This window comes from Lipotes vexillifer, unplaced genomic scaffold, assembly GCF_000442215.2.
Source record: "Lipotes vexillifer unplaced genomic scaffold, Lipotes_vexillifer_v1.1 scaffold1166, whole genome shotgun sequence".
Lineage (NCBI taxonomy): Eukaryota > Metazoa > Chordata > Mammalia > Artiodactyla > Lipotidae > Lipotes > Lipotes vexillifer.
This window is the reverse complement of record NW_006773421.1, coordinates 2,178,345-2,203,929: the sequence shown is the minus strand read 5'-3', so window position 1 is coordinate 2,203,929 and position 25,585 is coordinate 2,178,345. Positions and strand designations below refer to the sequence as shown.

The 25,585-nt window shown below is 40.3% G+C and overlaps 1 protein-coding gene across 1 annotated transcript; it reads right to left on the bottom strand.

Moving 5' to 3' along the window:
* ASH2L (ASH2 like, histone lysine methyltransferase complex subunit) lies at positions 1 to 25,125 on the bottom strand. The gene is made up of 13 exons (XM_007448317.1): positions 25,007 to 25,125; positions 21,975 to 22,063; positions 21,599 to 21,693; positions 17,998 to 18,093; positions 17,247 to 17,342; positions 16,299 to 16,374; positions 13,953 to 14,046; positions 12,989 to 13,206; positions 5,996 to 6,163; positions 5,510 to 5,703; positions 2,576 to 2,668; positions 205 to 264; positions 1 to 108 (listed from the first exon to the last, which is right to left on the bottom strand). Exons 1-13 carry the CDS (start codon positions 25,123 to 25,125, stop codon positions 1 to 3), a joined length of 1,506 nt encoding a protein of 501 aa, XP_007448379.1.
* Between the last annotated feature and the right edge of the window lie 460 nt (positions 25,126 to 25,585).

Below are 25,585 nucleotides of genomic sequence, written 5' to 3'. Positions count from 1 at the left end.
TCAGGGTTCCCACGGGGGACTCCGCCTCCCATCCACTTCTGTTTCCACGTGATACAAGACGTCAGCCAGAGTGTGTTCCACCACGGCGCCCCAGCCCATGTCACTCATCTGCGGGAGGAACAAGGAACAGAGAGGTGAGGTGAGACTGGAGTAACTGCAGCAAGAAGACTGAGGATGCACGCAGACATGTTCAACGTTACTCACAGGGCGGTACATGAGATCCTTTGGAGGATACTTGAAGCACGGTCCAAAGTTAATGGAGACCTGGGATAAATTCAATCCAAGCAGACATGAAGAAACAAAAGAAGAAAGTAATGAAAACCTTAACGTGACATGGGAAATTTCTCGCTTTAAATGTAGCTGTGATATTCACGGTATAACTGAAACAAATGATATACATTAATACTGCTAAAAGTGGTCAATACCCTATAACTGCCATCAAGCATTAGGTAAATAAAATAAACTTGTGCTGATTTCTGTTTATAACCTAAAGATTTCCTTATATGGCTTCAATGGGGGCTACTGACAGAGTAAGAGGACATGGAAACTTCCAGGCACTGCCTTTTCAAATAATTTGGTTTCTTTAGCTGGTAGGCTCTAATGATAGTCCCTTCATGCTGGATCGTATTTTTTTTTAAATCACTATAAGCAACAGTTACTAATGATGGTAGGTTATCACGACACAAAACACCAAATTGATTTATGCGTGTAAATACTTTATATCCTTTACACTGAACAACAGTGACCACACAGTACATCCAAAGGAAAGGTATGGGGCTTTACAATAACTGCATGATCTTTACCTGTCCAAGCAAATACTTCGTGGAGGACCCACATGTTTTTGGAACAAGGAGTAACAGTAGGAATATGCTCCCATCCCACTCCTAGGCCTTTCACATTTCTTTCTAGAATCCCATCAATGGCTCTTTCACCACAACCGTCCACCTATCTCCCTCAAGTTGTGTTCACAGGATGAACAGACGATACGTACCGTGCAGCTCTTGTACAGTGAGATGGCCGGAAAGTAAACCCCCTCAAAAATATCTTTGTAAGCCACACCTTGATTGACACCATTTTTATAAAAAATTATCTGAAACAAAAACCATGGTTTTACTTCAGAATTTTAAAAAAGAACAAACTAAAAAAGAACTCCGTTGGAGAACCCTTTATCAGCAGTATGGTGGCAGCACTTGAAGAAATCCTAAGAGTAGCATGTAGCTTGTGTAATAGCAATAGCTGACATTTATATAATACCTTAGATTTTTCAGAGCCTATCTACATGCTCTATTCCAGCTGGTCCTCAGGTTTTGTTTTTTTTTTTGAGATGCAATGGTGCCTTTTTTTTTTTCTTGGTCCTCAGGTTTATTTGCTTTCTGAATTCCTATGCTACTTATACCAAACAGTTCCACTTTCTGTTTTTCATTACATTATACTTATAAAAGGTAACTGGTCATCCACTGATTCCGTGCAACTATACCCTTTTGAGCTCATTTATCTGTCCCCTTCCCTTGCCTCAGGTCCTCATTTCTGCATTTCTACTTTGAAAATCTCGTAGGATCTTCTGTCAAAGTCTCTGAATCCGGGCTTCCCTGGTGGCGCAGTGGTTGAGAGTCCGCCTGCCGATGCAGGGGACACGGGTTCGTGCCCCGGTCCGGGAAGATCCCACATGCCGTGGAGCGGCTGGGCCCGTGAGCCATGGCCGCTGAGCTTGCGCGTCCAAGTCTCTGAATCCTTATTTCTTTGTCCTTTCTCTCTCAAAACTATCCGGAATATTCTCTTAACCACTATGGATGGACTTCAGAAAAGGCTCCTTTTTCTGAAGTAACTTTCTCTACCTCTTCTTCCCAGCAAGAGCTATCTTCTGCCTGGCTATATTTTCTGGCTGTGTTATCTCCTTAGTTCAATTAACTGTTTCCCTTTACTACTTTTTCCCTAAAAACAATTGGAATCCTAGTTTATTTCTCCTACATTTGCTTCTATTACTGATGCAAGTGGCTTCACAGCATTTTTATGGAAAAATGCTTCCAGCTCAGAACTTTCTTCCATCCCTTCCCCTTCTATTTTGTGCCCTTGTGGTTGGTCCAGATGCACCAGCCCTTCTTTGATTGTGCTATGACCTTGGGCAAACATGTTCCCAACAACCCTGGAGAAGGGAGGCAGGGAAAGTTCTAGAAGGCACTGAACGAGCCATCACAGCTCCTGCTGCCCCCCGGGTCACATAGCGAGGCCCTGAATCTCCTATTCCAGTTTCCTCCTTCTGCACTTGCTACCTCCTCTGACAAAGGATAAGTATCTCTGACTTGCTTCCTCAATTGCCCTCAGACTTTCTTATTTGGCCACTGTTTTATACCCCCTTTTCTCTAAGAATCCAGGTCATCGCTCTCATAGCGGCAGCAGGTAGCCCAGAAAGAACAAAACACGGCAGGCAGGAGAGTGCGCTGGCCTTGCTGCTGCTGTGTTAGCAGAAATCCCTTCATCCCCCCTGTGGGCCTCAATTCCCTCACTTTCATAATAAGGGGGTTGGACCCAATGTTCAAATTCTTCTAATTCTGACATTTTGATGACCATGACTCACCTCGCTATGGGGAGTCTGCTTTAGGCTCTTCTCTGCTTTATCCACAAAGTCTTTTTCTTCAAAATACAAATAACTCTTGAACTTTATCAAAGCCTTGAAAACCAAGAAAGGAAAGAAAAAAAAAAAAAAGGAAAAATGAAGCATCAGCTACATCATCATAGGGGGGAAAAAAAGCCAGATTCACACAAATAGCACTGAGTCCTTGTGTTCTGAACAGAAATTTAAAATCTTTGCAGAGTCAGCTTTGTTAGATTTTGAACAACTATGTGTGTCTTTAGAATTACCAGATGGCACGTGCTTGTTAAGTATTTTCACAAAAGGCCCTTACTATGACCGGCGGGGGGGGGGGGGGGGGGGGGGGGGTCACTTCCTTCCCTCCTAGTTCCCTACCTGTTTCTCCCACAGGTGGTCTCTGGGTCACTCCTTTCTTACTGGTTCCCAAGACTCTGTTTAACTGTAACTCTGTTCACTCCCAGGTAAACATATGACATTAATTTTCTTTTTTTAACTTTTTTTTGTGGCCGCACCACATGGCTCGTGGGATCTTAGTTCCCTGACCAGGGATTGAACCTGCATCCTCAGTAGTGAAAGCGTGGAGTCCTAGCCACTGGACCGCCAGGGAATTCTCTGACATTCATTTTCTTCTGAACAGTTCCACAGTATTCCATTTTATGGACATATTAGTAATTGCTTATTCAAATTAAAAACAAATTTTTATAATGGAAATGAAACAATAAATAATTTTAAGGATTCCAACAGTATCCTCGCAGTAACCGTAGACCTCTGTGCACTGTAGAACCAAGCACTCATATGGTTGAAGGTTCTAGGTGGTGGCAGGAGTGACGAGAGTCAGCAGTGTGATGCCACCAACACAATGTACTCTGACTGCTTATTATCAGAACAACCTTGGAGGAGACACCACCCGATTTAAGCACTTACTCTAAAGCTACCATAATCAGGACAGTGTGGCAGTGGCAGAAATAAAGGTCAACAAATAGATCAGCGGAACAGAGAGCCCAGGAATCGATCTCCACAGTCACTGGACTGTCACAAAAGGAATCAAAGAAATGAGGAAAGGAGTTTTCAAAAAATGGGGCTAGAATAAGTGGGTATCAACACAGGAAAAAAACCCCTAAACTTGGGGGCTTCCCGGTGGTGCAGTGGTTAAGAATCCACCTGTCAATGCAGGAGACACGGGGTCGAGCCCTGGTCTGGGAAGATCCCACATGCTGCGGAGCAACTAAGCCCGTGCGCCACAATTGCTGAGCCTGCGTGCCACACCTACTGAAGCCCGCACACCTACGGCCCGTGCTCTGCAACAAGAGAAGCCACCACAATAAGAAGCCCGTGCACCGCAACGAAGAGTAGCTCCCGCTCGCCGCAACTAGAGAAAGCCCACGTGCAGCAACGAAGACCCAACGCAGCCAAAAATAAATAAATAAATTTATAAAAAAAAAACTAACCTTGACCTCTACTCCACGTCATTCACAAGAATGAATTCAAGGTGGATCAGAAACCTAGATTAAGAGCTAAAACCATGTTTTCAAAGAAAACATGGAAGAATACCTTCATGACTTCCTGAGAGCAGGCAAAAATTTATTAACTCATAGAAAGCAATATAATTGTAAAGAAAAATCTGAGATGCACTTCATAAAAATTAAGAACTTCAGTTCATCAGAAGACACCATTAAGAAAATGAATAGAAGAGTCAGAGTAAGAGAAAAGTACTTTAAAAAAAGCCATTTCCAACAAAAGACTGTAATCCAGAATATATGAAGAACTCCTACAACTCATTAAGACGACGAACAACCCAATTTTTTTAAAAAGTCAAAATATTTGAACAGAAACTTCACAAAAGAAGACAGATGAATGGCCAGTAAGCACATGAAAAAATGTCCAATATCATTAGTCACCAAAGAAATGCTAATTTAACCAAATTACTACACACCCATCAAAGTGGCTAGAATTGTTTGATAACAACAAATGCTAGCAAGGATGTAGTGCAACTAAAATACTCATACACTGTTAGTGGGAATGGAGAGTCTGACAATCTCTTATAAAACTAAATGTATAATGACCCAGCAGTTCTATTTCTAGGCATTGACTAAAAAGAAATAAAAACATGTTGACAAAAAAGGTCTGTACAAGAATACGCATAGCAACTTTATGTATAATAAACCCAAACTTGAAATGGCCCCAGTGTCCATTAATAGGAATATAGGTAAGCACAATGTGGTATTGCACAATGGAAACTACCCTGCAGTAAAAAGGAACAAACCACAGATTCCTGTAACAGCATGGAAGAATGTCAAAAGCATTATAACAAACAATAAAAGCCAGACACAAAAGATCACACACTGCATGGTTCCATTTACATGAGTTCAAGAACAAGCAGAACTAATGGAACAGAATTGTGATGCGGGGAAAAATTCACAACAGTGGTTGCCTCAGTGCCGTAGGAGCTGGCACTGACTAGGATGGAGTATGAGGGAACTTCCTGAGGTGTAAGATTCAACGTCTCCACAGGGGGTTGGCTCAACCTCAAAACTCAGTGAAGGTACACTTAAAATTTGTGCATTTCATTTTATATTGTAAATTTTATATCAAAAGAAAAAACTAAACAAAAGTTAATCTCTAGCTAATGATATGCACCCTTAAGTACTTGGCGGGGGTTAAAAAAACATGGATGAATGGGTGGGTGGGTGGGTGTGCGGGTGGAGGAATGAATGCATAACATGTTAATGGCAGAATCTAGGTGATGGGTATTCGGACACTGACTTTTAAGTTCTTTCAATTTTGTTATGTCTTAAAATTTTCAAAATGAAATGTTGGGAAAGATGTAAATGGATAAGCATCATTAAGAGGACACACAGTTGAAGGCATCAGCTGCCACGGGTCTTCAAACCCAGGAATCTCTCGGGAGGACAGACTCACCTTATCTTTATAGGTATCGGGCAGTGACTTGGCTGTCTCTGTGTCTTCAGGAAGACTGATATAAAATCCCAGGACATCTCCCTGTCCATAGCCAGAAGAGTAGTGTTTGCCAATGGACTGGTGGAATTTGGTCCCCTTTTTGCTCCGCCAAGAATAGCTAAATTTATCATACCCTAAGGGAGCTTGAAGGTTACCTGTCCCAATAAAAAGATATACAGGAAGTCAGAACTGCAAGTCAACTCTGGTTTGCTAAAGGAAAATATTCTACTCCTTTTTTTACTTTTTTGCCTGTTTTGTAAAATGGCTAACAAACTATTTCTCACAAGCAATGAATTATAAAAATATTCCTAGGAACTGCAAACCACCTAAACCCTCAGGAATTGAATTTTATGACCACAATCCAATAAGCATACAAGTCGTGAAGCTTAGCCAGACGGTCTATACCTCCCTACCAGTTGCCACGTCCGTATCATAGCCCCAGCTTACCTAACGGCTGGGACCAGCCCAGTCTGGCAGCGGTGTCTGGCGGCATCTCATCCACCGTGATTTCAAAGTACCAGGCACCTTTCCGAACCCCATGAGAAGCTCGAACCATAGAGTAGCCCTTCTCTCCAACCACAGTCAGCCGGTCATCGGAGATCTTTAACTGGGGAGCTGCAGTGATGGAGATTAAAACAAAGGCCTGCAACTTATTTGAAATACTTGGGAGACAACTGCCACAAACTCTTACCCTCCAGTAAAACGAAATAAAAAATCAGAAATATCAAGTCAGGAATTTGAAATATTAGTTCAGGAGTTTAAAAGTCTCCAGATATAGATGAAGGAGGAGAGAGAAAGAAAAAGGAAGAAAGCTGTCCAGTAATCAGTTTTTATTAAATGTGATTACATAGAATGGCAGGTTAAAACTAATTATACTTGTCTATTCCCTAATATAACAAACCAATTGTAATGTGTTTGGATCCTGATGTGAATAAACCACCCTTTACAAGACTTTTTATTTGAAGCAATTTCAAAGTTTCAAAAATAGTGGAGTCCTCACATGTCCTTCACTCGGCTTGCCAAGTGCTAACACCATCTGTAACTATCACACAAGGATCAAAACCAGAAAACTGACATTGACACAATACTGTTACACTAATCTATAGGTCACCTTCGAGTTAAGCCAATTATCCAAATAACATCCTTTTTTTGTTCCAGGATCTAATCCAAGATCCCCCATTTCATCTAGTTGTCCTGTCTCCTCAGGTCTTTCATGACCCTGACATTTTGATGGGTACTGGTCACTTGGTTTGTAGAAATGTCCCTCAAACAGGTCTGTCCGATGCTTCCTCCTGTCTGGGTCCAGGTCACACCTCTGCTGGGACACCACTGCAGTACTGCCGGGCCTCTCAGTACGCCAGGTCAGGAAGCACATGCTGTCCAAATGGTGATGTTAAACTCTGATCACTTGGTTAAGGTGGTGCCTTCCAGGTTTCTCCACTATAAAATTACTATTTCCCCTTTGTAATTAATAAGTATTTTGTGGGAAGATAAAAAGATATTTGAGACAATCAAGGAAATCTGATTTGGACTGAATTCAGATGACAGCAAGGAATTATATGTTTTACTAAGTGTAATAAGAGCTTGTGGCTATAAAAGCAAACTCCATACTTTTTAGAGATACATATTTTTAAGAGTACACAGGGTGAGACTTCTTAAAAATTTTTTAAAAAGAGTGAAATAAAGGAGCGGATAAAACAAGTACGGCAAAACCTTGATAACTGTTAAATCTGGGTGAAAACTCTATGCAGCTTCATTGTATTCACCTCTCGACCTCTGCATATAGTTTGAATCTTACTTCACTAAGAGACCATTATGTAACATAAGGGGACAATCTAAACCAACTGGAAGGGACACTGTGACTTGGAAGTGAAGCAAAAAATGACAAAAGGCGGGAGAGTATTTTCGTGCGGTGTAGGTTGATTTTATAGATGCAGAAGCATCTCCAACCCAATTAAGACTTAACTGAGGGAAAAGCATTTGAAATAGTGTTTGTGGGACTCCAGAAGTTGTCTGAATTCTGCTGGAAGAACAAAATGTAGTTTCATTAGCTTTTATAAAGCCTTACGATTTATGGAGTACTTTCACAGGCAGGTAGGTAGGTAGACAGATGGCCAGACAGACTCCCCCTCACAACTCCCACCTCCAGTCGAGAAGCAGACCACGTGGCTGTTCAAGATCACACCGCAGTTGGCAAAGCCTGATTGAAGCCCTGGCCGTGCACTCCTTCCGTGACCCCGCAATGGCTCTTGTATTCAGGAGATATGATGATAACCTCCCTAAATTAAATGCACGTTGTTTAACGGAACTTTCTTAGGTATTTGGCAAATCCTGCTTTCTCAAATACAAATGCTTCTTCCTTTACTCCTTCCTGATCAATTCAGTCCTAAAGCCATTAGGTGGGGCTGAGCAAGGTTAAGTGTCTGTGACAGAACAGGATATTAAAGGGTCTACCTCCTCACAAAACTTTTTAATTACAAAGGGAAAAAAGAGTAACTTTACAGTGGATAAACCTAGCAGATACCACCTTAGCCAAATGATCAGTGGACATCACCAGTAATGGGACACATTAAAGTCCTGCACCACCTACAGGATGTAGTATGTGAGATTATTTCTGTGATATTCCTGTTGAAGATGCACAACTTGGATCACTAGGAACGAGATGAAACCAAACTGAGGGATATTCTGTAAAATAACTGCCTTCTAACTTCCAAAAGCCTCAAGGTCAAAGTCTAGGAAAGATGGAGAAGCTGTTCCAGACTGAAGACTTAAGAGTCACGACAACTAAATGCAGCAAATGATTCTCAACTGGACCCTTCTGCTATAATGGACGTTCTGGATCAACTGGGCAAACTTGGACAGAATATGAGCATCAGATGGTGGTAATCAGATGCTAATTTCCTGATTTTGATCGTTGTGTCAGTTCTGTAAGATGTGAAAGTTTAAAAAAATACCCACTAGTTCTTTCATATTCTTCCTTTCAAGAGGTGGAGCCTAATTTCCCTCCACTTGAGTGTGGGCTGAATTTAGCAATTAATTTCTTGCAACAAATATAATGAAGTTGAAGTGACTGTCCCACTTCAAGACAGGTCAAACTCTTTACAGCTCTCTTGGAGAACTTTGCTCTAGGAGAAGTTAGTTTCCACGGATGAGGACAAATTAGCAGTCTATGGAGAGGCCCACACAGTCAGGACTTGAGGGTGTCCCGTCACAGCCACGTGACTGAGCCATCTTGGAAACAGACCGCCATCCCCAGCTAAGAGCTTGACTGCAACTTCCTGAGTTTTCCTGAGCCAGACCACACAGCTAAGCTGCTCCCAGATTCCCAACTCTCAGAAACTATGGGATGATAAACACTGGTAGTTTTAGAATGCTAAGTTTTATGGTAATTCATTATGTAGCACTAGGTAACACAAGGAGAATGTCCTTGTTTGTAAGAAATACACAATAAAGTTCTCAAAGGTGAGACAGCATCATGGCAACTGACTCTCAAGTAGTTCAGGAAAAAAAAAAGTTTAGTACTGTTCTTACAGTTTTTTTAAATAAATCTGAGATTATCTCAAAATAAAATGCTTAAAAGATACAATATAGATTTATTATTAACTTTTAAAAGGCTCAGCATAAACAGCAGGCAGCCACTGCTATCCTACGTATTAAATTCTAACATGTTACTGCTAAATAAGGGCCAGTGTTCTCCCATTTTTTCCCCTCCAGAATTATAGCTATTATGTATAGTGAAACACAACAAGGCTCACTTCTTAAACCCTGAAGTCACTTATTTGGCCCTTCCCTACTATCAAAGTATGCTTGTCACTCACAGGAGTCAAACCGATCCATGTACAATGGTCATTAAACTGAGGGGTTATGTCCAAGTGACTTCACTTGACTGCTTCACTTCTGAATGGCTAGCATCAGTACAAGTGTTACAGCTTTTAGCATCAATTCAAGAAATAATGAGTGGGCTTCCCAATGGAATAACTATATGGACATGTTTAGATTCAATTCAAAGAAACAACTGAAAGAGGCATATTTTAAACAATTGTGGAAATGTGAATATGGACTGAGTATGGAATAATTAAGAAATTATTATTCACCTCTATCAGCTAAGATAATGTGGCACAGTTGTTATGTTTCTTAAAATCCTTGTTGGAGATAAATACTGAGATATCTAAGGGTGAAATAATATGCTATCTTGATTTGCATTAATACTTCAGAAAAACAGCAAAGAAATCCATGAGGTACACTTGTCTAAAAGTAGTTTATTTAAATTCACTTTCACATTCTAACAGATAATGAATGCTATTCTCTGAATAATTGAATAAATTATGCCTTTAAAAGAACTATTATACATTAAAAAGAGTTTTGCATGACCAAAAAGTCATAAACAAAGTTAAAAGACAACTGACAAAGTGGGAGAAAATGTTCACAACATATTCCACAGACAAAGGGCTAACATTCCTAGCATATAAAGGGACAAAATACCAAAATTCCAACAGATAAATGGGAAATAAAAAAACACAAACATAATTCACAAGGTAATGACTCTTAAACATGAAAGAAAATGTTCAAACTCAAAGAAACACAAATTAAAACACTGAGATTCCATTTCTCACCTCTCAGACTGGCCAAAACTAAAATCTAGGACAACACCTTCTGTTTGTGAGGTTATGGGGAAACAAACATTCTCTACGTTGCTGGTGGGAATGCAAACCAGCACAGCCATTTGAAGGGGAATTTGGCAATATCTAATAAAACTAGGTATATACGTATTTACCGTTTGGTCCAGCAATTCCACTTCTAGAAATCAACCATGAACGTATACCACCAACAATACAAAAACACACACGCCCATGGTTATTCACTGCCTCCTGATGAATCCAAAATCCTGGAAACAATCTAAATGCCCATATTCAGAGTGGTTGAATAAACCATGTACATCCACATAATGCCATATCATAAAGTTAAAAAAAGAAAACACTGAGGATGAGCTCTTTGAACTGGCATATGGAGTACCTGCATGAAGCAAAATGCAAGACTATCTACAGCATGCTGCCCTTCATGTACGAAAAAAGGAGAAAAAAGGAAATACACGTGTGTGTGCTCACCTGTGCAGAAGAAATAAAGGATGAACTAGAAACCAGAGAGACTAGTCACGTAGAGGGTGGGTGGGAAAGTGGGAGAAAAAGAGGAAGTGAGAGTGGGGCAGCAGGGGTGAGGAGGGATGACACTCTGGGCAAACCTTTGTGAACAACAGTAGCTCTAGAACTACAGTAATGTTGCACATACCCTTCACACTCTCCCCTGACACAGATGCACATGCCCCCAAGATGTGGGAGAACCCCAAATGGCATACCAATACAAACAATTGAGCCTACCGTATCACAAATGAAAAACATAAGCACACTGAAGGAGGGGGGGAAAGAAAGAACTAATCTAAGTTAGCATTATCCTGATGGGATATGCAAGGCTAAGACAGAAAAAGCTGTACATAAATGCTGTAATCTAGTTAGGGAATGTTTCCTACAGTGGTTTGCAATTCTCAAACCACCTTATGTGCATATTAGACATGAATGAGTAAGAAAATGTATTGGAGGTAATTAGAGTCAGGTTTTACTGTTCAAGAAAGAAGTTACAAATATGGAAAGGTGGAAGGCTGGAACAACCTTGTGGTGTTTCATTAAAATCCAAGGTAGCAGAGTAAACTCTGTATAGGCATGTATATATGTGTCGTTCAGGATACGGACATACATTTCCCACCTCGGTCCACGGAGGGAGCCTAGAAGCAACACCCTGTAACAGTAAGCACACAGAACACTCACATCTTCATTTCTAAACACCATTCTCCAATCAAAGGAACCCGGGCTCCTTGGAGACGGAGCCGATACTTGGCCTGGAGCACGGAAAATATGAGATGAACCAAAAACATCTTGTGACGCCAGCAAGTAAGAAAAAAAAATGATGGGGCTTATCGAAAGGACACAAGATTCCATTCGCAACAACGTAGGTGGACCTGGAGGGTATTATGCTCAGTGAACTAAATCAGACAGAGAAAGACAAATACTCTGTTATCATTTATATGTGGAATCTAAAAAACCAAATGAATGTACATGACAAAACAGAAAGAGACTGACAGATATAGAGAACAGACTAGTGGTTACCAGGAGGAGAGGGAAGGGAAGAGGGGTGAGACAGTGTTAGGGGATCAAGAGGTACAAACCACTATGCATAAAACAAATACCCAATATAAAAATTTTTTAAAAATAAAAAAATAAAGCAACTATACCCGAATTTTAAAAAAATGATGCTTTAAGGATATATTGTACAGCATCAGGAAATATAGCCATTACTTTATAATAACTTTAAATGGAGTATAATCTATAAAAATATTGAATCACTTTGCTGTACACCCAAAAGTAATACAATATTGTAAGTCAACTATACTTCAATTAAAAAAAAAAAGAAAACACAGGAACCAACCTAAAGAAGCTCCTAATGGCCAAAGCTGGAGTAATTTGAGCAACAAAATAAATATCTGTTAAATGCACACTGATAAAAATAATCAATTAAATAATAAAGAAAGGAAGGAATAAATAGCAAACGACCAGGCAAATACCATATTAACAACTGTTGCTGACAAGATCCACTGATGGATGCTAAAATTAGTGGGCAAAACTTTACAGAGAAACGGGATACTTGCATAGCCTCGCAGTAACTTTCCCTAAGATATTTATGAACTACAAAGGGAAAGACAATAGAGACAGCAGAAACCACCTTAACACAACCAATAATAAGACAACACAACCAATAATAAGACACATCGACATTACCAGCTCATGAGGTGATGCACTGGGAAGGATTCATGTCTGCGGTGTTCTTCTGAAAGTGCAACACCTCAGTCTAATCGTGAAAAAAAGTCAGACAGACCCTCACTGAGGAACAGTCAACAAAGTAACTGATTAACACTGCAACAGACTAAGGAGAAATAACTAAATGCAATGTGAGATCCTATAAACGAGGCACTAGAGGAAAAATTGGTGAAATTTAAATAAAGTCTTTAGTTTCATTCATAGCATTTACTGATGTTATTTAATCTCCTGGTTTTGATAACTGTACTATGGTTACGTAAGATCTTATTATTAGGAGAAGCCTGATAAGGGATATATGGAAATTCTATTATTTTTGCAACTGTACTGTAAGTTTAAAATTAGTTCAAAATAGAAAGTTAAAGAAAACCCGACATACCATATATAATTGGCTAGAGCTTATAAGAAGAGAAAAGGAAGAAATTATTTCTTGCACATCCCGGCTGGGTCTAGTCAGAGATGGGGGTGAGGGAGCAGTAGCAGAATGACATGTCTGTCGAATTCCAGACGGGACACAGCTGACGACAGAAGTTCAAAGTAACACTGGGTCCAACACGAACATTAATAGCTCACCTACCTCGATCATGTAGGGCTAACAAAACCCGTTCATACAAGCAGGCTCTGTAGAGGTCTCCAGGAATCGGTTTTCCTGCCCAGCAGTCGAGTTCAAGCTTCTCAGGGTCAGGGGCGTGGGGATCGGGCTCAGCTAAAATATACCGATAGCCATCTTTGTTAAATGGGTGTTCCAAGGGGTAGCCATGAGGGGGAAGGCGCTGAGCAGAAAACAAAGGGTCACTGCAGAAAGGAAAAAATAAAATCAAGAAACTAAAACCCCCTCTAGCTCCAGTGCCTTCAATTCTGTAAGAAAGGCCTCTGATTTATTAGAGTTCAGCTGGAACACATGTAACTTCAAATGCTTTTCATTATTCAAATAGATGATCCTGCCCTCTGCAGGCAAAACGGGGAAATGAAAATTACTTTAATCTGTATGGATACCTATGAAACTGAGCCAGTAGACCACAGGGGAGAAAGGGTGCAGAGGAACAAGGACAGTTGCCTTTAGCATATTTATTACTATAACTAATGAACAGAAACTCAAGAGATATGAGCACTTACTACCTGTTTCCAGACTGAATAAGAAATGACCTGGATTTCGCCACCTCAGTACTGAACAAAGTGAAGGCAACAGCCATCAGAGGGGAGAGGCAGAAAGTTTATGTAAAAGGGCTAACATTCAATATCGGTTTCACTCTCTCTGGTCCATCTACTATTCCTCAAGATGCTTTAATGGAACTTTACTCCCAGGTAAATCACCACAGGTGTGCTGCCCCAGGGCTGTTGCCCCAGGGCTGTTTCACTAAGTAACAAGTTCCTAAAACAGGTCACCTAGTCTGGGGCTCATTTGCCCCTCAAAGTGCTAAGGATTTGAGCAAAAGGGACAGGCTTGCGTCCTCAGACACCTGAGCCCTTCCTCGCTGACGGACTCTGCCAGCCGCAGAGGGCACTCTAACAGTGGTGAGTGGGGTGGGTGTTCTGCCCACCTCCGGGCCTTCTTGGTGGTCCCTGTGGCCCCGCCATCCTGCTGTTTGCGCTTAGCTCCTCTTCCTTTTCCACTGCTTCCCGCTGCAATTCCCCCTTTAAAGAAAAGGCAGATCACTTTCAATGAGCTGTGACAGATGCCCCATGGGGATGCTAACACTCCCAGCGTGCATTTGTGTAACACCACAGGAGGATTTCCTGCCTGAAAGCAGACTGCGCTTCACCCTGGTTCAGAACGAGTCTGCCGAGCGGCTCCCACCCCAGGACTCTGGGTTCTGGCAGTAAGTCCAGTGAACCTAGCACTAACGATATCTGTGTTATAGTTTCGACCTTCACTTCTTAAATGAACTGCAACTACTAGTACACTTTCCAAGGATGTGACACAAATGCATTTTCACTCGTTCAGATTCCAAATACCCACAGCTAGAAACAAGTGCATGGATAAAACCCTTTTCCACCCAAATGAATACAAACACCCATAAGGAGAGAATATCCCCACTACAAGGGGGGAGCGCGCGTGCTTGAACTCCACATGGCGCACACTCCATAAGCATAAGAGAGGCACAGCATCTGCTAAAGCACTGGACTTGAATTTCCAACAAGACAAAAGTACACCAAACGTGGAAAACAAAAACAGAGGTACTAAAAAGGTGTTTCTGTCCAGTGCCGCTAGGCATCCAGTATGGTTGTCTGTGACACGAGCAGGAGAGGCGGCTTTAAATTTAGCAGGCGATCTTTACAATTATTAAAATTGTGCCAATGCCCCAAATTTAGGTTAGACTAACCTGGCTTGTGGAATTAAGAGAAAATACCCATGGAGAATTTATAAATTTTATTTTTTTAAAAATGAGCTACATACAAGGGCCACAAGGAATACTACCTTGTATATTTCTAAAATAGGTACTCTGAAATATTTGTCCAGTTCTGTCATTCCTCTCAGTTTGTTTTTCGAACTTCCAGAAAGTATCCCTGGACTGCAGGAAAACACCTTTATGTAAACAACTGCATGAAGTACACTGTATCTTAATTTGGGGCAAGCTTGGAAATTATCAGCAGTTCTGCTGCAATAAAAGGAGGATCAAGACACTGAAGGCAGGTCATATTCTGCGTAGACAGGACCAGATTCATGCTGAACTTCCTTTTACGAACATACAAGGTTGTCATTCCTAGTCCTCATAAAAGGCTTAATGTTAAACGGCTGCAACATTAACATCTCTAGTTCAAGTTACCTTAATCAAAAAACTATTAAGTTTTTATTGGCATCTGCAGTTCAATTATTTTGAGAGAAGTTTTAGATCCATCTTGAACAAAACAAGCAACACAAAGGGGACTACTGGCCATGTTAGGCAGAATATGACAACGTACAAGCTTCCAATTACTAACATTAAACCGGAACTACTGTTTCATATCGAGTGCTACTGCCACCATCTCCACGATGCTTTAAAAATTTAACTTAGGTTTAGCTTCTACCACAACTCAGCGAAAAGCATTTTCCAAAACACAAAATACTTAAGTCTGAGAGGCTGAAAGAAGACAGAGGAGGAATTCACCTCCAAAAGAGGCTCCACCTGTAAGAACAGAAGTGGCACCATGTATTTGTCAAATGTTAACAATTAAAAGGAGATTAAAATTACAATTATGTAATTTAACAATTACATAACTTTAACAAATAATGTAAAAAGATGAACAATACACTTAGCTATTTCCCACCCATCTTAGAATATTAGTAACAGTGGAAATGTTACATATTTAATATGCTACCACTCCAAGAGACAAGGTAATGACACCATGTGTCAGATGAGTAGCTAGCTACCTCCCCATTATACCCACTCTCATTAGATTACCATTAGCAGCAAAGGGCTTTCCTGCTCTTAGATGGGTTAGAGAGAAAAATATGCTACAGTGGGTGATCAACACAGAAATGCTGTCATGTGAATAAGCTGAAGATTAAGGGCAAGAAAAATGAGACGATGGGCAGGAAGTGTATTATTATATAGCAGCTGAATTAAGGGAAAAGAGTGCAGAGCAAGTGAATCTAAATTAAGTGTTAGTTATGAAGATACAGATGGGGAGTCTAATATAAACACAGTGAATCTGACCTTAAAATTGTACCTTGTTTTATGCTAAATCTGTTTCACTTAAGACCAAACTGTAGTGTAAAGCAACAAAAAGTTCTCCCCTACTACCATCTGTCAAACCCTTGGCTAGCTCCTAAAAACTGAGATTTGGACTTTAAAGCATCTTAGTAAATATCCAGTTAAGAGTCAACCCAAAGACTGCCTAATTCTAGGCACATCTGAATTCAACAGCTTACAAGTATTTCATCGATGAGACACTGAAACACTTACCATTTAGATTCCCACTGGTAGACACGGCACTGCTTTGTTTTTGGTTGTCATAAGCAGGACCAATGTTACTAAGATCCTAGAGGGAAAAATATTCAATTATAAAGGGAGGCTATCTAATCAAACCAACCTGGCAGTGCTCAAAAGAACAGGAGAAATTCTAATTGAGTGACAGCCTAGATCTGAAACCTGCAGAGGTCCCAAACTTAGATGCTTCAGGGATCAGCCAGTAACACATGTGACGCAGCCAAATGTAAGGATCCAAGTGGTTTAAGAATGAGGATGAGTGGCAACCAACCCGTGCTGGGGGGTACGGCCGGGCCAAGGGCGCACCTCCCTGTGGGAACCAGACCCAGTGTAGTCAGAGATTTGAATTTTTTTCTCTTAGAGCTTCGCATTTTACAAGAAAAGGCAGAAATCTGAATTTCTATATGAAATCTTAAATTTTCAATGTGGGCAAATCAAACACTTCGAGGCACAGCTGAAAGATCTGACCTCCTGAGATGCTGAATGTGACCCCTGCCATTTAAACAAAGAGGGGAAGTTTTCTTTTTCCTCATATTATGCTAGATACACAACACAAATTCTTCTTCACAGCAAATTTTTCTTCACACTAACAAATGTTTTTAGAGCAAAATTTGAGATGGAAAGAAAAGGAGAAATAACTTGGAATGGCATATTTGTGTTACAAGTGAGGAAATGCAAGTTAAAAAAGATAATAACGACAAGCATCGAGTCATAACATTTTAGGGAAGAGCCAGAACTAAAACACCAGTCTCCTGGTTTAAGGTGAGTGTTCTTTCTGTCCATGTGTAGTAAGAACCATTTATTTGGAACCCACCATGCTACGGGCATTTGTACATGGCAAATATACAAATGTCAACAAAGCCTGATTCTCTCTGCCCCCATGGCTTAAAAATCAAAAGGGGACTATGAAGCATATTAATGTACCTGATCCAGAAGGCCAAATTTGGGGTAATCTTCTTCTGGGTCCTTACTCCCAGGATCGGGGTGTTCCTTTACTAAGAATACATCTCTTTCTTTACTCTAAAAGGAAACAGTATTTTAGTATTACTGGAAATTTTATACTTAAAATGAATGGATGATGAACCGCTAACTCCAATCCCTAGGTGTAATCTCCAAATCCCAAAGCCCCCCGCCAGAAAAAAACCCAACACACAACAGTATTGTTCTTCCCTGATTAGAAAATTAATGCATGACCATCAAAAAATTCAAACAATAGAGAAACTTAAAAAAATGAGAGCCACTGTCCTTCATAACCCTCACCCATCCCTGCATCTCACAGAGATACATACTGTTAACAGCCTGTGCTGACTTCTCCCCAGGTGCTCTAATTCTAAGGACAATAATGTTCAGAGTTTTTTTTTTAATAAAAGAAAACAATTGTCTCCAATTTCAATATAAAAAATTATACTTGCCAAAGTGCACTGGACAAAGGTTTCAGCGTCATACATAAAACTACCATGTCTTCATTTAAGACACAATGTGCAATTTACTGATTTTGTGTGAAAACTATTAAAATTTACAATTGCGCTCCAAGATTTAATACTAGGTTGTTCTCATTTTCTCAGTCATCACATTATTTCAGTGAGGCCAAAAAAAAATATATATATATATATAAATTCTTACAAGGAACACTGGTTTTCTAAATGTTGAGTCTAGTCAATTTTAGCCTACTTACCATCGTTTTAACAATGTTATTTGGCCAGGTCATTTTCCCAGGTCTCTGTCTGGTCGTCATGCACTCCCAATATTTATCAATAAATGGTATGATATCCTAATTTTTAAAACAAAATATACTAAAGCTTTTATAGTTGCTTTCAAAATTATATTCACAAAAATAAAAAAACGCAGCGTTTTCAAAGACCTTGTCAGAATCAAAAGACAAATTCACGTTTTGCCTTTTAATAACTGAACAAATACATAATTGCATGTGAACAACATATAGGTTGTGGGGAATTTCAAACAAGTATACATATACAAGGAATTCCCTGGTGGTCCAGTGGTTTAAGACTCTGCGCTTCCACTGCAGGGGGCACGGCTTCGATCGGGGAACTAAGAGCTGGCATGCAGCAAGGCGCAGCCAAAAAAAAAAAAAAAATTCTGATTCAAACAAGTATATACAACTCTTAGTCACACAGGGCTCATAATCCAGTTAAAGGGAAAAGACCTGCCCTAACTCTGTAAGATGACTCCCAGGTACTCTCTCTCCTGAGCTCCTGTTCCTTCCCACCAGACACATTTCCATCTGGAAACCCGCAGGCACCTCAGACTTCTCGTGACCAAGACTGAACTCTGTACCTCACCTCATAAATCTGCTCTTAACACTCAGAATCGCCCGTCACCCAGAGTCACAGGCTTGAAACACGGAGTCACTCTTGTTCTTCTCGTACAACCTGCGCATCTAAATGGTCACCAAGTGAATTTTTTTTTTAATATTTATTTATTTATTTATTTGGCTGTGTCGGGTCTTAGTGGCAGCGTGCGGGCTTCTCTCTAGTTTTGGCGCGGGCTCTAGAGTGTGAGGGCTCAGTAGTCTAGAGGCATGTGGGATCTTAGTTCCCCGACCAGGGATCAAACCCGTGTTCCCTGAACTGGAACAGCAGATTCTTAACCACTGGACCACCAGGGAAGTCCCACGAAATGAATTTTTAAATTTCAGAAACTTCACCAATCAGGGCTCCTTTCCACCCCCACTGCTTTGACTGTGGTCCTCGCCAGTCCCTGCTTGCATGACTACAACAGTCTCTGAGCTTGATGCTCTGGCACCAACTTCCCCCCATCCTAGGCCACCTCCCCCAGCCCGCCAGAGTTTGTCCGCCGCTAACACCTTCCACCAGAATCAGTTCCGTGAACACCAAATCTTTACTAAAAGGAACCAGGCTGAATCAGGCAAAACACAAGGGAAGACTGGGATGTTCTGTTGTTCCAGAAAGTAAGGAAGAGTTCAAAGACTGAAGAGGGACATATCAAAAAGTGTCAGGAGTCAGCCGGGAAGGGTCTACACTGGTCACATCTGAGCATCAGAAATCCAGAAATCCCATATGTACTATAAAAATCGGTGATTCTTAAAATTAAAAACAGCAACAACGGTGGGGGGGAGGACTCTTCTTTACAGAAGAACTGTAAACCAGTAAATGTATTCTGTTTACAATGACCATTCTATTAACTGCTTCAGGCTAGGACAGTCAATGGCTGCTACAACCACTGCTTGAAAGGATAAATTACCTAATAATTACAAAGAAAAAGGGGTCTCTTTACAATGGAAACATCAAATAGTTAAATTCAGGACGACTAATAAATAACCTCTTTACTCAAGTAGTCAAATTTAGGATGACTAATAATAAAACAAAGCAATATCTTATGTCTCCTGATGTGATACACAGAAAAACACACACTATCTACATAATATTCTTGCCAAAAATGTTTAACCCGAACCTAATCATAAGGAAATAATCAGATAAATGCAAATTGAGGAGCATCATGGCAAATAACAGTCTAGGCGCTTCAAAATTTCAAATGTTATAGCAGACTAAAATAACAAAGTAAAATAAAGGAACTATTCTAGAGATAAAAGAGACATTACAACTAAATTTAATGTGTGATCTTGATCAGGTCCTGGATAGAAGAAAAAGCTATGACAGATATTATTTAGACAATAAAAATACTGAGAAAATATACACTCAATATACAAAAATATAATCTGTATGTATAAGATAGTTGTATTGCATCGACATTAAGTTTTTTCAGTATGATCACTGTACTGTGGTTATGAGAGAATATTGGGTAAAGTGTAATATCTACAATTTAGTCTCACATAAGCTTAGGGGGAATATATAGATACGGGGAGATAAAGCAAACACAGCAAAATGGTAACAGCTGGCAAATCTAGATAAAGAATAAACAGATGTTCACTGTACTATTTGAATTTTTCTATATATCTGAAAAATTCAGAATAACAATTTAGAGAAAAAAATAACTAAGAGGCAAACCTAATCACAGCACACCTCTATTTAAATGCATTCTTTTTAATGTAGGAAAAAAGGTTGGGGTGGTGAGGCGTGGGGAGGGGACCCTCTGCTGACTCCTCCGGCTTACAGGATTGTCTAACCTCTCTGTTTAGTGGAAAAGGCCCTGGTCAGTCTGATCCTGAATATATTCATCTCACTAAATATCCTATACCAACCAGTGTCATTCTTTTTTTTTTTTGGCCTGGCCGCACAGCTTGCAGGATCTTAACTCCTCCACCAGGAATCGAACCGGTGCTCCCTGCAGTGGAAGCGTGGCCCCTGCAATGGAAGCTCCAAGTCCTAACCGCTGGACAGCCAGGGAATTCCCCAACCAGTGTCTTTCAAACTGTAGGCTGCAATCAATTAGTAGGCTATAAAATCAATTTTGTAGGTCAATACTAGCATTGACTAGAATAGAAACTATCAGCACGCAGAGGGAAAAGATTAGAGGGTGCCTCCGTTTTAAATGAGAGTGGGTACATATGCACGTATGCCAGGTAACAGTGTAAACTCCAAAGTTGTAAAATTTACTTAAGTCACATTTTGTTACCGTGAGTCACAGCAGGAAAGACTCACGGACGGGCTGATCATCTAATTCTGAGTCCTGACTTTAGTCATGCGGTTTTCCAGTTTAACAATAGAGGATGAATCTTTTTAATAAACTGGCCTTTTCCCCTGACAAAATCTGTGATTGGCATCCATAAAAACAGCTCAAACTAAGCTGAGAAGGTTCACCTCAAGGTCTGATTAGTAACTGTGGGACAGACAGTTGTTTGTTTCTAAAAGCCAATCAAAACTATTTAAAGATTTATCTTTCTTTTTTTTAAAATACACTTTTTTAATATAAGGATTCATCCTTCTAACAGCTAAGCCAATGACACAATGAGCACACACTAGGAAGTTAGTAAATCACATGAAATGAGAACAAAGTAACCACTGAATTAGTCATATATTCATAAAAATTGGGGGGAAAGAACTTATTGTTAGACTGTACAGTTGACCCCTGAACAACTCTGGGATTAGGGGCACCGACTGTCTACACAGTCAAAAATCCTCATGTAGGTTTACAGTCAGTCCTCTGTATTCGTGGTTCTACATCCAAGGATTCAACCAACCTTGAAATGTGTAGTACTGTAGGATGTACTCAGTGAAAAAAACCTGCATATAAATGGACCAGTGAAGTTCAAACCCATGCTGTTCAAGGGTTCACTGTATTTAGAAGTTCCTCCTGATTCTTTGGCATAATTGCAATTACAATAATTCTATCTCTACCTTATCTTTGGAGAACATGGTTTTCGGATGTTCATCCTGTGTTCGGGACTGCCAGGTTAGGTTGGCCAAAGCACTAAGGCACATTTCTTTCAAGTCTATAAAAACAAAAAGGAAGAAAAAGTTACCTGTAGTAATATATCCCTGTTACCAAAAGAATATTCAACTAGGTGGTCCACAGATTAACAACCACAGCAGCAAAGAATAGAGTCATCATTTGATCTGAAATGAACAATAGCAATTATTCAGAGCTAAGCCCCAAGGTAACTTCTACCAGCTACCAAGCAAAGGTTTCCTGATTCGGCTGAGCCCAAATCCCTTTTCTTTGCCAGCTAACCAGAGGACAGTCACTTTGCAGTACTCCGGAGTTTGTCCTTACTTGCTTGCTTCCGGAGGAAGTAGGTATTCCCACTATGATGGCATACATTGCAGTGGAAACTGTAGTTGGTCATGAAAGGTAGACAGGATCTGGAGAACAGCCAAATTGTGCAAATTAGTGAAGTTCTGAACACACACTTATGAGAAGTAAATCAACGGGGATCCTTTCCCTCAGTGAAAGTTACATAATAACGCTAATGTATTAATATACTCTTAAAACTTAAAAAAGTCACCAAGGGAATTCCCTGGAAGTCCAGTGGTTAGGGTTCCACACTTCCATTGCAGGGGGCACAGGTTCAGTCCCTGGTCGGGGAACTAAAATCCCACATGCTGCACAGCAGGGGGGAAAAAAAAAAAAAAAAAAAAAAAAAAGTCACCGAAACAGGGCTCATATTTTTACAAATACCTGGATTTTTCTGTCAAAAAAATTTAGTAAGACATTATCCACTATAGTTGATAATTCAGCATCTGCAAGGTTCTGACCTGAGCCCTATCCAAGCTAGTTTATTATAGTTTGTAAGCACCTAAAAGAGTATACCAGGCGACTTGTGGAAGAAGACAAAGTAGTCTCTTTAAGTATCTTTACATTTAAATATCTGTATTTATATTATAGTCAAGTATCTTTGTAAAGTGCCAATACCATTGTTGGGAAGGGCAGACAAGTATAAAAAGATTAATTTTAAAATGTAAATAATTATTCAAGAACAACACAGAAGTCACAAAACATTACTTGCCTCATTTTTACCAAATGAATCCTACAGATGACAGTTAGTCTTACTTAAGAGTTTAAAGGACCCAAGTAGTAACTTCAGATTTAAGAGTTAGGGAAGATTTCTTGAGGACACAAATTAGGATTTGGAAAGATGAGTTGGTCTTCTTTTCTACAGGCAAACTATTTTGTGTAGAGATGAGAAAGTGCAAACTAGGAGGCAAAGGGGCAAACTGGTGTACACAAGTTTGGCCAGGGGAGGGGAGCTGGCGGGGGTATGGTAAAAGATAAGGCTTGAAAGGTAAGAAGTACAAGAGGCCTCACATGCCTGTGGAAGTGGACCTTCTCTGTGGGTAACAGGAACATCTTGAAGGGGAAGCCACCTTGTGAAAGCAGTAAGTTTAGTGACAGGATGGGTCTGAAGGGAAGAAGAGATTAGAAGCGGGAATATGGAAGAAGCTTCTGTAGCAGTTCCAGCAGAAGGTTAAAAAAAAAAAAAGCCCTCACCTCGAGTGAAACAATAAATATGGAAAGGACAAGCAGGTGCACAAGAAGAAAAAAAACTGGTCAAGCTTGGTAGCTGATTTCATGGGGGCCGGCATGAAATAAAAGGAATCCTAACCACTAAGACTGCTTGTATCATAGAGGAAATCTCCTAAGAGGTGAGCTGGGGGCAAGAGAAGGCCTGTTTGAAGGCAGAGAGGAAGAAACTGGTGGAGGGAGAGACTGAGGGCTAACAGGAACCATGCATTAGAGAAGTGTGGTGGCTGTACTGGGTGACTGGAAAAGTAAAGGGAGAGCTTGGTTCTGAAAAGGAGAAAGTAAAAGAAAAACAAAAGACTGGTTTAAGTTGGAAGAGAAGAGATCAGAATAAAGGCAGGTTTATCTTGGACTTTGCTGAAACTGGTTTAAGGTATCCTTAAGAGATGTTCCCAAATGTGTGTCTACTGCCACCACTCAAGGAATTAAGAAATATCCTTAGGACTGTTAAGATCAAGTTCCCTTACCTTTACCTCTCTCTAGAGCCCCTTCCATTAAACAGTCCACTGTGATAAGCTCACTTACAGAAGAGATAGACAGGTATATAGTTACCTAATTCAAATACAATCAGGTGTTTAGAGCAGCCTTTTTCATACCCTGCTAGCTCACTCACTTCCTCCATCTCAGCCATAAACGATAATCTGTCCCACCTGCTGGGTTTTAGGTATAACTTCTCAAATTCAGGTACAAACTGGTCTCTACCAAACCTCTGAACTGTGGTTTGATTCATTGATGGATTGTTCCACATTATCACTCTGATAAATTTCCTTTCCTAGACCCTGTTTATCCAAACAAATTCTCCTTGGCAAAAGTGGCCCAATGTTAGGTCTTTTCTAACTGACCAGCTTATATATTTTCCCTATAGGCTTTTCTACCAAGATACTTCTTCCTGATCCTTCAGTAATTTTCTTGCTTTTTTAAACATTCTATCCTTGCTCACCAGTCACATATTAATAAGAACATTAGTATTTCTTTAACTTTTTAACTAGAAAGCAGTCATCAAATTATAAAGGAAGGTTATTTCTTCACAAACCCATCCAAGGGGGATTAATTTCAGAATTAACAACACAGCCCTATTCTGAGACAGTCTTATCTAAATTTATTTGTATAATACGGACCATAAAGAACACCCCAGAGAGGCAGCAGTATAGTTATTTCCATAGACAGTGAGTCAGTAATGCTGCCTTGCTAGCTGTTGACCGAATACTCAGAATAAGTAAAGGAGCCTTTCATCGTCAATCGTTCATAAAATGATTTTAATTCACTAGAAGAGGTGTAAAGACTGGAAATTGGTTTTGCTGAGGAGAGAATTCAGGACACCTAAAGGGAGTGAATTAGAAACCAAAAGAAAAAAAAGGATGGCTCAGGCATGAAGAGGACTGGCCATCTCAAATTTTTGACATCATGCTTTTTCCACCATATACACCAACCCTTTCCCCCAAATCCACAACACCCAATACAAGGTTTAAATGACATTGTCTCAAATTTGTTTATTTAATGCTTTGTAATTACATGGTTTGTCTCCCGTCCAGGCCCTAAGTGCAAACACAGGGATAATAACTATCATTATACCTGTTAAGGGCTTGCCCTTAGTAGAGAGAAGACATGCTCAGGCTATTAAAACAATTCCTGATTCAAATCCTACTACTCACTGAACAGGGATGAGGAGACACAGGAAACGCTACGCATTTACGTTTGCCTACACACTGACTATTCAACTGTTGGACGTGTTGAGATCTAACATTTACAAAGTGATTCTTACAAAGTCTATGAAAAATACTCACGAGGTATCTATGCCAAAGGTGTCTGCTGTGAACCATTTGGTACATATTCCACACTGCAGCTCCACCTCTCCCAACTGGCGACCATTCTCTTCATCCACGGAGCCCGCCTGAGTATCCATCACCTCTGAAGTATCCCCAGCACCTTCCTGTGTCCACAGAACCATGAGAGAATCAAGTTAGTCGACCTGACTGCATTTTTGATTCGCTTAAAAACTTTAAAAACCAACCCCATTTTGCTCTGCAAACATCCAAAAGAAATACTTACTAGTGTATCCTTTCCATTAGAGGATTCTGTCTCCAAGCCACCACTTACATCAACTGAGTTTGCATCCCTGTAAAATAAAGAAAGCACTCAGAAAGAAGAATTTTCAAGAGAAACACACCTGAAAACGCCTATTCCCAAAGATGATGATCAAAGTACAGCTGAACTTCACACTCCTACTTTTTTCAGCAAAGACTGTTCTCAGACTGGACGCCCAGCTTTAGGAAGAATGCGGCCAAGATAAACCCAAGCCCATGGCGCTTGACGGAAACCTAATCGGCCCTTACAGACAAGTCTACAGGGGATGGAACTGGTCC

Excerpts from the sequence above, each read along its gene's own strand:
- ASH2L (XM_007448317.1), bottom strand. The coding sequence starts at position 25,125 with ATGGATACTCAGGCGGGCTCCGTGGATGAAGAGAATGGTCGCCAGTTG. Across the intron at positions 21,694-21,974 it reads CTTCCTCCGGAAGCAAGCAA|ACTTGAAAGAAATGTGCCTT; the intron begins GTAAGGACAAAC and ends TTGTTTTTATAG. Across the intron at positions 2,669-5,509 it reads CCGATACCTATAAAGATAAG|GCTTTGATAAAGTTCAAGAG; the intron begins GTGAGTCTGTCC and ends TTGGTTTTCAAG.